The sequence below is a fragment of the Ambystoma mexicanum genome, chromosome 1p, assembly GCF_040938575.1.
Source record: "Ambystoma mexicanum isolate Mex_15411 chromosome 1p, UKY_AmexF1_1, whole genome shotgun sequence".
NCBI lineage: Eukaryota > Metazoa > Chordata > Amphibia > Caudata > Ambystomatidae > Ambystoma > Ambystoma mexicanum.
The window spans coordinates 382,638,933-382,655,508 of NC_090921.1; the positions used below are offsets into that span (position 1 = coordinate 382,638,933).

The 16,576-nt window shown below is 45.5% G+C and overlaps 1 protein-coding gene across 3 annotated transcripts in view; it reads left to right on the forward strand.

The window, feature by feature from the left end:
• The window catches only part of MEF2B (myocyte enhancer factor 2B), a 533,283-nt gene that overhangs the window by 487,355 nt on the left and 29,352 nt on the right, over positions 1-16,576 (forward strand). For all 3 annotated transcript variants that reach the window (XM_069649127.1, XM_069649129.1, XM_069649128.1), the window contains exon 7: positions 8,707-8,852. In XM_069649127.1, the coding sequence (XP_069505228.1) occupies positions 8,707-8,852 (146 nt within the window). The remainder of the gene's footprint in view (positions 1-8,706; positions 8,853-16,576) is intronic.

Genomic DNA, 16,576 nt, shown 5'->3' on the forward strand with positions numbered 1-16,576 from the left:
ATACAAAAATTAAACAAAAAAAAACAAAAGTAAACTAGTGAACTCACTATCTCTATATAAATCCAAACATCTAGACGGCCCTTTGGGCTCATCATTAAAGAAGGTTAATGCAGCAAGATTTACTATTGACCAGATTAGTTCTTATCCGGCAACACTTGCTAGAATGTAGGTATGAATCAAAAATAAAAATAAGAGTAAGCAAAAATGCATTAGAGGTAATAAAGTCAAATATAGCACTAATGTATCATGTGAAAAAGTATTAACGGAATAAAACAATCCAAACTGACTGATTAACATTCACATTTTAAATTTGCTGGAAGAAATTGAAGGCAGTGCCTGTAAGTGATCTCTTAGAGAATTTATTTCAGATACCCTTAAAATAAAACTCTTTCAAGAGTTTGAAACAAATTAGGCACAACGAATGCCCACTAAGTATATTCTAACCCAAACTTAACTGATGCAAATTATACTTAAAGTACTTAGACATCATGGTATAGTATATGAATGGTACTTATAAAGTGCGTCGTCCACTTCTGAAGAGGTATCTTGGTGCTTGCACTACTGAACTTAAATCAGTTCTCTACAGCATGTAAGTCTTGACATTTTTGTCCTGTACTCCTGGATAACTGACCTGGCAATTGGGAGGGTATTGGATGGATTTTCACTGCCAGAGTGTGGGGGTCGGAGGGATAGAAAACCCCTCACTGTATCTGTTGGAAAAGGAGAGTAGATGTCAGCAATGAGGCACAAAGGCAAAAAAAAACACGTTCAACCGCACCATAGTACCGCTTTTTGCCTCAGGTCAGTTATCCAAGAGCGCAGGACAAAAAAAGACTACTACTAAGCACACCAGGGCAACGTGAAAATAAGGTAGAAAAATCAATTTTGGGGAACAAAGTAAATACAAAAGAAAAACCCACGCGGCAGAATGGAAATGCGCTTTACACTGGATTTGCGATCAGGCAGTAAAGGAAAGGGGTTAGCTGTCAAAATCGGAAATCGGTTTTCAAGGACAAAAAGAGAGGTACATAACAGGTCGTATTCTAACAGAAAGGAATTGCTCTCAATGGGACTACAGTTTTGGGTTTTCAATGCAGATGCACATTGGAATTCGTGGGTAATGCACACAAGGCACGGGCAAATTCGGTTTTCAGTGACAATGACCAATTCTATTGACTATATTTTAAATACTATAGTTATTAAAGAAAGACACTGGACACAAGGGGGTTAATTTCAAATTTGAACCAGTTCGCACCGTGAATTTCCTTATAGGGGAATTCATTGATTTACTTCAAAATTAGACTGAGGACTTATACAGACAACTAAAAGATGTATCAAAGGAATCTGTTAACATACACAGGCTAATACAGATTCTTTTATGGAAAGGTGAATAAATCATACTGGCAATTTGGGACTTTCAATCGGATTTTAATAGGATTCCTTATGGGAGTGATGTTACAAAGAGAGGGGTATGCAATTTGGGACTGGGGTTGTTTGCTACTGACAAAGTAAGCCTTCGTATGGGATTCTGGAAAGTGAGTGGGATCTCAGGACCCTCAGGACAGCTAGGCAAGGGGTCTGGTCTCTGCACTCTCCTGGATTGAATTCTGAACAGCCAGGCTGAATCACAGGGCTCTCTGGAAAGCTAGGCAAGGGTCTAGTCTCTGCACTCTCTTGGATGGGATCAGCTAGGCAAGGGTCTGGTCTCTGCACTCTCTTGGATGGGATCAGCTGCCTCCTCTCCGTCCTCCCCCTGTCTCCCCGTAATCTTGTGTGTGTGTGGATATGATCCCTTGTGTCTAATCCATTCCCCTCTTATATAGCCCAAATGACATCATTTATTTTACAATCAGGGGGACGTACCCTAGAATTACTCCTACCCTGGGATAGGACAACCTACCATTCCTTTCCCCACCCTCTGGTGTCATTGGTTCAAGGGGAGGCATCACCATCTCTATTTGACATTTATGACAGTTCTTTGTTCTCTTGGCCAACTTTCTAGCAAAACTGAGTTATGTATCATAACTTCCAATTTATATTAGACAACGCCATAAGAAATAGATAGGTGGTTTCAGGGGGTCATGGGGAGTTATACAAGCTGATTGCCGACCTTGTGCGACGTAGCGTGGCCCCTTGGCACCTTTTGGTCATTTTCATAGAATCTATAATAGTTATCACTCTGCAAATATTTAATCATATTCATAATGTACATCTCCATCTTCCCACCAACTGGCAAAGTTGTCCCATTTTAAAATCAGCCAGAAACTAGTCTTGACTGACCATTTAAGTTCACAAAGTCCTAGAAACATGTACTCAGTCTCTGAAAATCTGGCTGGAAATCACATGAAAAAATATCATAAAGCAATATTATTTCTTATTCTGAGTGCTGGTGAAAAATGCCTAAACTGCATACATCTTTAATATCAATTTGGAGCATCGGCCACATATGGGAAGGTGGTGCTTCAACCCCCACAGCCAAATGTCTCCCCCTGGCTCAGCTTGCAACAAAAGACTTTTATTGTACCTTTGAAGTTTGTCCTTTTAAAGTTTGTGCTGGAAGAACTTGCACTTCTTGGTCAAACACTGGCCACACTTGCATTCTTTGTCCCTTCTGCTAAGACTGCTTGCTAGTGTGGCAGAACAGGTAATTATCACGACTTCAGCCACCTCATACTTCATTGCCGAATAGTTCACTTATGAGTGTGACTTCCAGGCCGAGACCAGGCTTCCAATAGAGCCCAGAACTGGTTTTACTGGTATTCTGAGTCTGATGGTACTTGAAGCCTTGTGGGGGAGAACATACTGTACATGTGTAGCCAACCCCCACCCACACACTGACATTTCGGTGCAAGCAAAAGTTACTGTTTCACATTTGGCTTTTAAACATCATTTTTTCTCATGCTCTTTCCCCCGTGCAGCCGTATTTCATCTAAAGTGATAAATGTGGTTCTGTAAGACATGGGAAACTTTTTAATTTGTCCTTCTCAAATGGGTTTGCATTTAAAGTTGATCCATAGATACAGAGCGGAAACCCTCTGTTCTTTCATTTGACACGGGAGAAAAGAACAAACTAAGCATTTTTCTTTCATTTGCAGTGTTTCAGAGTGCTGCCGTTCACATGAAAAGGAAAACATAAGCTGTGTTGGTTGTAATGTGAAATCCTTGCCCCCCCATGTGAATGAACAGTCAGATAATGCTGCTTTCTGATGTATTGTCTAACATTTTGGCATTCAGATGGAATAAAACAAATGCAGGGCTGTTTTTCAAGCAGCACATAACTTTTTGGTATTTCTGATGAAAGAACAGCAAACGCAGGGCCGTCTTGAATGTAATGCACAACTTTGATCTTCAGATGACAGAACAGCAAATTTAGAGCCATCTTGAATACAGTGCACAACTTTATGGTTCAGATGAAAGGAACAACAATTGTAGGGCCTTTTTCCGGGATGCAGTGTCCACATGCTTTCCACACATGTGCCAGGGAGAAAACAACACAGCCGTTTCTGGTGGCAATGTTTAATGTGGTTTTTAGGTGAAGGATTTCTGTTAGGGCCTGTAAATGCACCCCACAAATTCTGCATATCATCCAAGGGTTTGACTCAGGATCAGTAGCTTTTTTTTGATGTATCCAAATTATCAATGACCAACCGCCAAACCTTCATCTTTCCACACTGACAGGGAATACATTGTTTCTGTGAAAGTAAGCAACAATAGTATGAATGTACTGCTCTTACAACAGAATGGGTGAATAGAATGGATAGTCATCAGCATAAGATTTATTTTGGTGAGTAATACACCACAAAATAATACATAATCAAAATTTGATATACTCCCATAGATCATAAAACAATTCATATCATCAAAAAATGCAAATGGTAATACAGAGTCCTCCTGAAATTGACCAGCAATTACATAAATGATTCTAAAATACCTAAAATCATCAGAATATCTAATTGAACTTGAAAACCCTTCTCAGTCTCCAGGCAGCTTTTACAAATTCGGGATATCCCCTCATAAAACCGCTTCACATTCTCATTGATAACAGAAGTCAGAGACCTGGGAAACTGTTCTTAAATCAGAAGTTCTCAACACTGGGAATAGCAACGCATTTCTTACATAGCATAAATTGGACAGAACGGAAACATGTGTGAGATCTTCACATGTCACTACACATACCGTTTTTACAATTAGCTTTGTAATCACTCTTACATTTAGCAACCAGGGATCCTGTAGGCAGGGTTCTTAGTCTAAATTCAGATAAAGCAACCTTGCTTTGATGAATTTAAGATAAAGCCTCCTTGCTTCCCTATCCTCAGCAAACCTGCTTCACTATCCTCAATGAGTGATTGATATTTTCTTGTCATAAATACATTTTCCTTTTAAGATAAGTGAAGGTCAGACTCCCCAGTGGTTCTGAAGATAGTTTTACATGATACAACCAGGTGTTATATGCTTTGGAAACCATGATCCGGGACGGGCCTGAGAGATTAGGACAGTGGCCAGCCATAACTCAAAGGCTGTCCAAGGCCAGCTGCTCAGAGGGAGCGAATGTACTTGAACCGGGGAGATTATTAGCCTCCACCTGGTCCAGCGCATCACTGCAAGCATCTCTGTAGGAGGACATGCAGCCTCTTGTCCACAATGTATGCCAAAACAATGATAGATAGTAACTTGGACCTTGAGGGCATTGAGACCACAGGAATTGAACTACTCTGTAATTGAGCAGAATGCCCTTCCTTGATTTTGAGGTGTGCAGCATTTCAGATAGTATTTATGGGGTGCCCCTTTCTAAGAATGGAACACTGGTCCAAGTATTAAGTGTGGGGGTGCAAGTAGGTCAGATCGCAGGCTCCCCTGTCTCTGCTCTAAGCTTCAGCGGCCTAACGGCGACAGAGCAATGGCCAATGCTTCTGCAGGACACTAAGGGATCTCTGAACCCCCAAGGGCACTCAAGTGGCACTTCAGGGGGCCTTGAGTTGAACTGATGTTGCGGGAGCGCATGTGTGAAGATGAGCAGCAATATTGACGAGGTGCTTAAAAAACCTATGTCTCTGATGATGCCCTTGCAAGCGCCTAGGGGGACCTATATTAGGTGTGCATCAAACACTGATGGGGGGGGCAATTAATCTCCTCTCAAATGTGGCCAAAACACATCCCTCTGCTGCTTTCACCCACATACAGAACAATTTGTTAGTGGGGCAGTAAACCATGTCCTGAGTGCACACTTAGAGCCCTAACAGGTCCATTCAATGGAGATTCTGAAGTTAAGAGAATGACTAATGCAATCAGGTACACAGCGCATTCTAAGACCAAAGTAATGATAATGGTCTCTTATTTATATAGCGCTTACGCCTAAGCGCTGTACACAGAGCATATTTCCATGAATCATCGTCAGGCCAATCGAAGTTGGTACTGACGATGTAGCTCCGTCCACCTCACGGGGGGAAAGCAATGCCATTGTCAGCAGCAGGTCCAATGGGTGGCAGGGAAAGTGGAAAGGTCAAATGAGGGTCACCATTGACGTTAATCAGTTTGAGGAAACAATGAACAGGCCATATTGCCAAGGAAACAAGCCAGCTCAGGTTGCTGGACAGGTCAGGAAAGGGAATTTCAAGCAGCGTTCTTCCATTGGGGTCACTCAAATGCTCAATGCTGTCCTCGGCATGGGCACCATGGCAGGGTCAGGAATGCGGAATGGATACAAGGTTCCCCGGAGTATTTGACACAGATTGTTGGGACTGGGAGAATGATAAGTGCACTTGAGTCCAAGGACAGACACTAGAAGCATGTAAGTAGGACTGGCGCTGTTAGAAGTGGTTTCACCTTGGATGAAAATACGCGTGGCGGTGTGCGCGTCCAGGGTGCTCATGGGAGGTGGAGAGAAATAGGGAGGGTAACAACTGAGAGGCTGTTGCTGGAGCACCCATACACTACAGAACTAAGGATCGAATTCAGGCAAACATTCACTTTTTAATATGTTCTGTGACATTGAGGTTTCCTATTAGCTCTATTAACTCTGTATTTTCCAGTTCTGTTTGCTTTTGGGCTTTATTTTTGCATAAGTGACAGAACGTCTCCATTCATAGAAGGGAGATGTCCTCAATGTGTTCGCTGTACTGAGTGAAGATGTGGCATGAACTTATCGCTCCTTCATCTCCTGCCTTGGAATGTGATGAACTCCTATAAGGCTGAGGAGTACAATGGTATTATGAAAGTGAGTGTGGCAGTCAGTCCGAGACAACGAAGGGAAGGGGTGGTTGTTCTTGCAACAAAGCTTAGTTGTATTCTGTTGCACAACCTGCTTCTTAACAAATGAGTAGTAGCCTACCTGTACATAGCGCAATGTGTGTGGGTCAATTTGAAAATGACATTTTCTACTTACAATGTTCTTTGATCAATGTGAAAGTGGCACAAGCAATGTTTTTGGAAAATGTTAAAGTTTTATGGGTCAAAGTTCTGAATGAAGCATGAAAGTGGCATGAAACAACATTCCTGGTGCAACATTCTAGGCTTTGTGAAGGTGGCATGGGACAATATTGTTTGGCAATTGAAAGTAGCATGCGAACATGGTTTGGGCCTTTCTGAAAGTGGAATGGCCCATTTTTCAGTGGCAATGTGAAACTGACCTGGGGACCTTTTTATTGAGGTAATGTGAAATTGACATGGGAATATTCTGGTAAAATGTGAAAGTAGCAAAGTTAAAAAATACTCCTGACAATATTGCGTGGCATCTGCATTTTCTGAGGGGAATGTGAAAATATAATGCAATATGCTTAGCTTGGGGAACACTCCAATGTTCTGGATGCAGTATTAATTGGCGCCGACATTCTAGAAGATAACATTGAAACTAGAATTAGAATGTTAACAACTGGAGCAGCACTGGCATGGCACTGTTGAACTTTATACGTAAATTGTATCAAGGAATGTGAAATTGGCATGGTCATATTCTGGGGGTTGTTGTGGAAGCTAGCACAACAATATGCTTAACTGTAACAATGTCATGGCACCGTTAAAACTGGCATGAAGTATTAGACTCTTCAGTGTCCCCAGATATGGGCCCCTCTCTCTCTGTCCCTAGAGAACCAAGCTGTACCTAAGTACTGTGGCAGAGGAAAGCAAAAACATGTTGGGGGTCGCTTGTACTTCTACAGAGGGGTGTGGCCTAGCAGGTCAGGGATGGAATACGCCCATTAGTGGAAAAACCAATACTGATTTGCATGCGGCTGCTCCTGCCCTGTAATGGCACAGAGAAACTAAACAATCAGGATGTGGAGGCAAAAACTGAATGGCAGTCTATTAACTGTAATCATTAAGGAGCCGGCCCAGCATTGGGTGAATGGAGGTGCCATGGTAAGGAGCAGGGACATTTTGTTGTTTTCGGGGGTGTGTGTGCTCTGTGAGAGGAGGTAGTTATTGGCACAGGGGGCAGAGAGCATTATGCATGCATGATGCCAGGCTCACCCACCTTTTGTAATTCTATTTTTTTTTTGTTTTTTTATTTTTTATTTTTTATTTTTTATTTGACATATATTCAGGCAAAACCTGGAATTTTATCAAAAGTAATTCTATTTGGAAGTCTAAGTCTGGCACACTTGCTGTCCCTCTTCTTGCCTCATACCCACACAGACAGGGCATGTTTATCTCAAGACCTTGTCACCACACAAAATGCTGTATGTGCTAATTTAACTAAGCCGTTTCCTTGTAACAAGGCCACGATGCCTCTGGGCTGTTTGCGTGCTTTATAAGTGCAAATAAATAAATAAATGCTGCTGCCTTCTCTCGGAGGCGCTCAAGCAGATTTCTGGTGGAACTGACCCAGGATTTCAGGAGTAGCCTAGATTGCCTGGCCCGTGCTTGATAAATGGCATTTTGTGATTGATGGGCAAAAGACCCAGGAGGCCCTACTGGGAACAGCACCTGTGCATACTTGCCACCATGACCCGTTCCAAGCTGTAGGTACGTATCCAGTCCTGTTTTTTTTCTTTGCATTCTGGAACTTGTGGTCCGAGTTTTATAATGGGAAAAGAGCAACTACAAGTCCCAGAGTGCAAAGAAAAAAAACAGGACTGGCTAAGCACCTACAGATTGGAATGGGTCATGTTGGCAAGTATGTGCATGGCATTGCAGGGCTTGAGACTGCTCTCAGTTGTCCCCCTACATATTAAGGAGAAATGGGGGACTTCATATTGATATGCCAATGAGCCATGTTGCTCTCCTGAAAGTTCATGCCTTCGAGAACACCCAGTTCCCGGGCAGTGTCCTCCTCTTACCGACCATTCCCTGATCCCTGTCCACACTGACCTTACTTAATCTATTAGATGGAAAAAGATAACGAGAGAGAGAGAAAGACAGAGAAAGGGAGAGGGAGAGAGGGAAAAAGGGCAGTTATGGAGTGAGAGACTGATTGCACAGGCCAGTGGATTGAGTGTGGGGCTTCAGGGTAAGCTTCCTGTTACCAGTGGCAGTAGGGGTGAGGGCTGGCACTAGAAGAGCGAACAGTAGAATTGAGTGCTTCGGTTTGAGCCTTAATCTTCCCTCCCAATGAAGCCTTGTGACAAGAGTCTCTGCAAGTCGAGTGCTGTTTTTACAGGTGGGTTTCCGCTAACTTTCCATTGTGCTGAGGACGCCATGCAATTGAAGCAGTGAAGGGTATCTATGGGGCAGTTGCTTCCTTCTCTCACAACTGTTATTCTGTCCTTTCCTTAGGTCTGGCTTACCCTGCTGTCTCCCATGGTAGCATGGCCCGCGCCATGCCTGCAAAGAGCTCACCGCCTTTCTACCTGGGGGCAGACGGCCTCCGAAGTGACCTGCAAAGCAGCCTGCCTGGCTCCAGGAGCAGCCTCGCTTCAGCAGTAAGTAGTCTATCCCAGAATGCCCAGGGTGCAGCGGGACAGGTGGGCAGTCGCTTGACGTGGGGCCATGCGCCCGCAGGGCTGGGGTACTCGTGCAATCGTGTTTGTGGTCAACATTTGGATTTCAATGGTAGTTATTGTCTGCGCGAGGATACCATGTTGTTAATTAGTTCTTCGCATCATCAGGACTATGCAAGGCAACACTATTAAACTAATCTTTGGCAAAACTCGCATTTCCAGGGTACCCAAAGTTAAACGCACCCCCAAAGCCTTTTCCAAATTTCAGATGAATGTTATGACCCATTGTGCCTGAAAGGATGTTTTGTAGATAGTGAAACGAAACCGTCAAATACTGTTTTGCCTGCGGCTATTCAAGATTAACCGTTTCTAATGGCTTGCATCAGGCTCTAGGCTAGAAAGCAAAAATGACTCTATTTCATCATAAATATTAAAAGATGTCAAGCAGTGTTCTCAAATATTTTAGTAAAAATCTTGACAACTGCATAACATAGGAGGTCTTCCGCCGTTCATCAAATTAATCCAGCAAACTTCTGAGTCATAAACCATATACTCTGACAGCAAGTAACCACGTTGCTTACTTCGTACATCATTTAGTGTTGGACAGAACAAAAGCAGATGCTTCAGTGTTTCCACAGTGGGCAAAAGCAACAATTATTCACTTTTCAGTTGGCAGAGAGAATTCCTTCATAATAAAGCGCCCTACTGCAGAGATATGTTTTCTATTGTCCTTTTTCTGGTGCAGGTCTCCTAGAAACTCTACTAATATTACTTTACTGACAAGCCTTATTTAGTGTCGGCCTCGGTGGTTGAGCAGCTGCATAATGCTTGCTGTACATGCAGTTAACTGTCCCACAGCCCACCTGGCCTTCAGAGGTGGATATCAGCCATGAGCTCTCTATAGCAATGTTGGCGTCCTCAGAAAGATGAGTGGTTGCACACTGCGTGCTTGACATGTTACAGACTCCACCCAGGAAATACTGGCGTTTCGGCAGTGTAGGCCTTGCATCCAGGAGCTCTCTATAGCAATGCTGGCGTTTTCAGAAGGTCGAATGGTTGCACCCTGCGTGCTTGACATTTTACATACTCTACCCAGGAAATACTGGCATTTCTGAAGTGTGTGTCTTCGAGCCAGGAGCTCTCTATAGCAATGTTGGCATTCTCAGAAGGATGAATTTTGTTTATTTGTATATCGCGCCTAGCCCAAGGGCAACTGGGTGCATAATGGTTGATGAATGGTTGCACCCTGCGTGCTTGACATGTTACAGACTCTACCCAGGAAATACTGGCCTTTCAGGGGTATAGGCCTTGCATCCAGGAGCTCTTAATAGCAACGCTGGCGTTCTCAAAAGGATGAATGGTAGCACCCTGCGTGCTTGACATGTTACAGACTCTACCCAGGAAATACTGGCCTTTCAGGGGTATAGGCCTTGCATCCAGTAGCTCTCAATAGCAACGCTGGCGTTCTCAGAAGGATGAATGGTAGCACCCTGCATGCTTGACTTGTTACAGACTCCACCCAGGAAATACTGGCCTTTCAGGGGTAAATGCCTTTCAGCTAGGAGCTCTCTATGGCAATACTGGCGTTCTCAGGAGGATGAATGGCTGCATCATGCGTACTTTACATGATACAGACTATACCCAGGAAATACTTGCCTTTCAGAGATATATGCTTTGCATCCAAGAGCTCTCAGTAGCAATGCTGGCGTTCTCAGAAGGATAATTAGTTGTGTCCTGCATGCTTGACATGTTACAGACTCCACACAGGAAATACTGGCTTTTCATAGGTATTGACCTTGCATCAAGGAGCTCTCAATAGCAATGCTAGTGTTCTCAGAAGGTCGAATGGTTGCACCCTGCGTGCTTGACATTTTACATACTCTACCCAGGAAATACTGGCATTTCAGAAGTGTGTGTCTTCGAGCCAGGAGCTCTCTATAGCAATGTTAGCATTCTCAGAAGGATGACTTTTGATTATTTGTATAGCGCGCCTAGCCCAAGGGCAGCTGGGTGCATAATGGTTGATGAATGGTTGCATCCTGCGTGCCTGACATGTTACATACTCTACCTAGGAAATACTGGCCTTTCAGGGGTGTAGGCCTTGCATCCAGGCGCTCTCAATAGCAACGCTGGCGTTCTCAGAAGGATGAATGGTAGCACCCTGCCTGCTTGACATGTTACAGACTCTACCCAGGGAATACTGGCCTTTCAAAGGTATGTGCCTTGCATCCATGAGCTTTCAATAGCAATGCTGGCATTCTCAGAAGGATGAATGGTAGTACCCTGGATGCTTGACTTGTTACAGACTCCACCAAGGAAATGTTGGCCTTTCAGGGGTAAATGCCTTTCAGCCAGGAGCTCTCTATAGCAATACTGGCCTTCTCAGGAGGATGAATGGCTGCATCATGTGTACTTTACATGATACAGACTATACCCAGGAAATACTGGCCTTTCAGAGATATATGCTTTGCATCCAAGAGCTCTCAGTAGCAATGCTGGCGTTCTCAGAAGGATAATTGGTTGTGTCCTGCATGCTTGACATGTTACAGACTCCACAAAGTAAATATTGGCATTTCAGTGCTATATGCCTTCCAGCCAGGAGCTCTCTATGGTAATGTTTGCATTCTCAGAAGGATCAACGGTTGCACCCTGCATGCTTGGCATGCTACAGACTCCACCCAGGAAATAATGGCCTTTCAGAGGCATATGCCCTTTCAGAGGCATATACCTTTCACCCAGGAGCTCTCAATAGCAATGTTGGTGTTCTCAGAAGGATTAATGGTTGCACGTTGCACCCTGTGTGCTTGACAAGCTACAGACTCCACCCAGGAAATGCTTGCCTTTCAGAGATATAGGCCTTAAAGAGAAGAGCTCTCAGTAGCAATGCTGGCATTCTCAGAAGGATGAATGGTTGCACCCTGTGTGCTTGACATGTTACAGACTCCACCCATGACATACTGGCCTTTCAGAAGTATTTGCCTTCCAGCCAAGAGCTCTCTATAGCAATGTTGGCATTCACAGAAGGATGAATGGTTGCACCCGGTATGCTTGACATAATACAGACTCTATCCAGGAAATACTGGCCTTTCAGAGGTATATGCCTTTGAACCGGATGGACACGAGCCAGCCCATAAAACTGGGGGTCTCCAAACGGCCCTTTAAGATGAGCGGCAGCACCCTCGAGATAGATGGGGATGCAGATTCATATTCTTGCATCAAATAATAATGATAACTCAATAGTTTGGCAAAGAGAGTCCGTTTAATGACAAGTACAGAAAACGGGGGGTTCAATGAACAGCAGCAACTGCTCGATTTTCCTTCTCACTTAAACTCCAACTAATATCAGCAAAAACACATTTATACCAAAAACTCATCATCATTGACGTGTAATCTTTAAAAACCTAACATGCAACTTGATTGTTTATAGGAAGGTAACTTTTAATATAGGTACTATATCTGTTTATGGTAACGGGTAGAGGGGATTGGATAATAATGTCAGGTGGGGCAACTAAGCCCTTCCTTCAAACTGGCCACTGTAAACGTCACTAAAAGTACAACGTCCCATTGGCTCTACTCTCTTTAGGACCCTAGATTACATGGTCCACTATGATTGGATTGGCATCGATCCCAAACACACTTTTCCACTTGCGCACAGCAGCATGCAGAATAATTAGCCGGGTGCGGGGAGTAAGTCTGCACCCCAGCTTCCCTCCAATTTCTGTTACAACCATACTGTCAAGTTGGGAAGCACGAGAGGGCTGCGTACCTGGTTTCTTGGTCTTTGATCTTGCCGAGGTCGCCAGTCTGGAGCCAGTCGAAAGACGAGCTTGTGGCACGAGAGACCAGCCTCTCCGCCACCCAAAACTGATACTGGGTGGAGGATGGGCCGATTCCCAATGTCACGGAAAGCACTCCCCTGATTAACGTGACGAAGGGACTGTGCAAGCACAGACAGGAGAGGCTGCAGTCCTGTTGCCGATCACGGGCAAGGATGGAGTCCGATGGAATCAAGTCCAAAAGCACGTGAACTGAAGCGGAGGTCAATGATTCCGGCGTGGCAGATATATTCTTAGTCCAGAGGAACGGATGTAGAGGGTAAGGCTGGACAGGAATGGAAGGAACCAGGCTGGAACAGGTGACCAAACTGAAGGGGACCGAAAGGTAACCCTAGGGCAGCAATCACAGGGGACCCCGGTAAGTGTATGCTGGCAGACCCAGGGAGATCCAGGTAAAAGTATGTCGACAGGCCCTGAGTTGAGTCTGGTAAGTTGCTGGCAGAGCCAGGGGAACCCAAGTAGAGTATGCTGGCAGGCCCAGGGAGAACCCAGGTAAAGTATGCTGGCAGGCCCAGGGAGAACCCAGGTAAGGTATGCTGGCAGGCCCAGGGAGAACCCAGGTAAGGTATGCTGGCAGGCCCAGGGAGAACCCAGGTAAGGTATGCTGGCAGGCCCAGGGAGATCCCAGGTAAGGTATGCTGGCAGGTCCAGGGATATCCCAGGTAAGGTATGCTGGCAGGCCCAGGGGGATCCCAGGTAAGGTATGCTGGCAGGCCCAGGGAGGAACTCAGATGAGTAGCAGGCAGCCCAGAGTGGACTCAGGTAAGTTGCAGGCAGCCCAGGGTGGGCTCAGGTAAGTAGCAGGCAGCCCAGGTAGGAATGCTCACGGAACGAAGCAAACCGCGTTGAGACGCGGCTTGCCTTGATCTGCGGCTCCTTTTATGGGTCGCCGGCGCCCGTGAGGCTTGAAACGCAAGCGCTTCACCTCCGGGCGCCGGCGTACTCAAAGCGAGTCCTGGAAGGCAAGCCCTTCCTAGGACTCGAGCCCAGTCCACGGCGCATGCGCGGAACCGAGACAGAGGTCTCCCGCGCATGTGTCGTGGCCCTCCGGCCCCGACACCCAACGCTCTCCCTCTGGCGAGCCCACAGGCGCGGAAGTGCGGGTAGACTCGCCAGGAGGTGACGGGGAGAGCGGGCGCGGCGGACCCCGGTCTCCAACGTGGCGTGACACATACATCACCTCAGTGGCCGTGTGTCAATTACTGCTTTGTAGTTTGGCCGTGAGTCTGACTCTTGGTCTGAGAAAGTTAAGGAGGATGGGTACGGCAAGGCTCCATGCGTAGGTGTGCGAGTCTCATCCCTTTCTGCCTTCCTTGCCACATGACTAGGACACTGTGAAATAAGCCTCTTCGTCATGCAATTTTGCGTATTTGATTCAATTCTGTCAGCTGTTTACCATCTGCAGCTTATCTCGACCTTGCTGAACAGGAGACTCTGTTATTTTTTCTCTTTAATTGTGGGCATTGCCAGCCTATTCCAGCTTGATACGACCTTGGCTCCTTTGCATGGTTACCTTCAGCTGGGTTTCTCTCCATCTTTAATTCTTGATTTGTTTGCTGCGCCTTCTCCTCTTGAATCCTTAAGTAACCTCTATTCAATTCTGCTCATGTGCGTAGTGGATTTTCACTCCTCTATAAAGTGCTTTTGAGGTAGATATATGTAGTTGGCGCTTGCTGCAATCTACTTTCTACTAGGCATAGCAAGCTTCACGATTTCTTTGCTTCTTGCGATTTCTTGCGTATGTACGCGTTTAAACTGACTTAATGTCTTCTTCGTGCATATGGCATAAGTTTCTTCATCTTGGAATCAACTGTTTCACATTAGGCCCAAGATGTCACTTATCCATGGCATTTCATCTCTTTATCAGCATTCTTAGGTCATTATATACTCTATATGTGCATCAGTCCGATCTCTCATGACGTCACCATACGTCTTTTAGTATCTTCTTGGCTTCTTCTGCTATCCCATTCTGACAAACGTCCTTTTGCTGTATCTGTAGATATTGATTTCTCAGTGGATACCTTACTGTCAAGGTCTGCTTGAGTGTCAGTACTTTAATAGGTGCTGTTATTCTGATAGGCACTGGGCAGAGCTCTACTGCGGCTCTCTGCTGGTTTATCTGTTCTTCATATGTCACATATTTTGGCGTGAACGTTCCAGGTGCTATGAAGGGGGTGGTTGGAATGTGGATGACACTTGGCACTTCCTCTCCACCTTCAAGCGAGGAGCTCTCAATAGCAATTCTGGCATTCTCAGAAGGATGAATGATTGCACCCTGTGTGCTTGACATGTTACAGACTCCACCCATGACATACTGGCTTTTCACAAGTATTTTCCTTCCAGCCAGGAGCTCTCTATAGCAATGTTGGCGTCTTCAAAGGGATGAATGGTTGCACCCTGCATGCTTGACATGTTAAAGACTCCAGCCAGGAAATACGGGCCTTTTCGAGGTATATGCCTTCCAGCCAGGAGCTCTCTATGGTAATGTTTGCATTTTCAGAAGGCTGAACACCTCCCCCTCCCCAAGAAACATCCAAAAATCAGAATGCTATATCTCTCTAACCAACTTATACATCACAGTTCCGAGCAAATGCAAACTCTCTGCGCCAGTTCTGCCATCATGTCAGTGGCATCATGTCAGTCCCATTGTTCATGCTGCTGACGACAATGTTCCTCATTTTAGGGAACCTCTGCCACCCCCCAGGCTTTTCAGAAGTGCAAGCCTGCCACAGTCTGAAATGATTGTGTGGGTCATTATCAGTCATGTGATCATGATTTGCGGATGGCACCCAACTCCACATTCACATCCCCCACCTGTCTCACAAGCCAGCATGTTAAGTAATCCCCTCAAAAGCCGCCATTAGAACCTGGCAAAATCCCTTTCCCCTTAACAGTTCCTTCCTTTGTCTATTTTTCTTTCTCTGTCTCCTATCCAAATCTTTGGCTTTCTCCTCTTCCGCACATCCTCAAACCCAAAGAGGCCTGTCACTCACAGCTAAGAAAAAAATGAAAATTCCTCTTCCAATGTATCCCAATGAAGATCACAGCTCCCATGGAAGGCACTCATGAATCCCTGCCTGCGTTGACTGCAGACATGCCCTCTTCGCTGGTATCTTGCAACCTCCATCAGCAGAACTCAGATCTCCAAGAGGCATCCTGTCTTTGACAGCCTATCTCTCTTGTTAAGGAATGACTTCTTCTTAAGTCTCTTGTTTTGGTCTACAAATCTAACCAAAGTTCATTGCCATCCAATAAATATAAAATTCCACCTCGCCCTCCCTCATGCCACCTGAGACTATCAGTCTCCTGCTGGCCCTCTAACCCCGGAATGAATAGCTCCTCCATGGGTGGGGGGGGGGACAAAGGGGCAGATGTTTCGGTGTCTGGGGCCCTCAGCAGTAGAACCAGCTGCCCCTGCCACTTCGCTCTGAAGCAGTCCATCTGCTGCAGTTCAGAGCCCTTCTTAAGACCTTGCTGCCCAGCGACCAGCCAGTGCTCTTTGATGTATCCTGCCTCCTGCAGGCTCAACCCTGGGCCAGTAATCACAAGGAGCAGGAACCAGGCTGACCCAGGTAAGTAGAAATAGAAACATGCTTTATTTACTTCTTAGGTTCCATAGTATAGGTGGTAAGTAGGAGAGATAGTCATAGGCCTCCACCCTGGTTCCCTGCCCAGCTCCAAGTTCCCAACCGTCAGTTGTGGAACCCCCAGGTGCCCCAACACTCCACGCCCCACGAGAGTATTCCGCAAGGCCCCTGCACTCACACAGACATCCTTGATACATATGGGATACTACACTCTTCCTGTCCATCAGTCTGTGCAGATCAGTTCCAATAAATGGGTGATTCCCCAGGGGGCACTCTAGACATC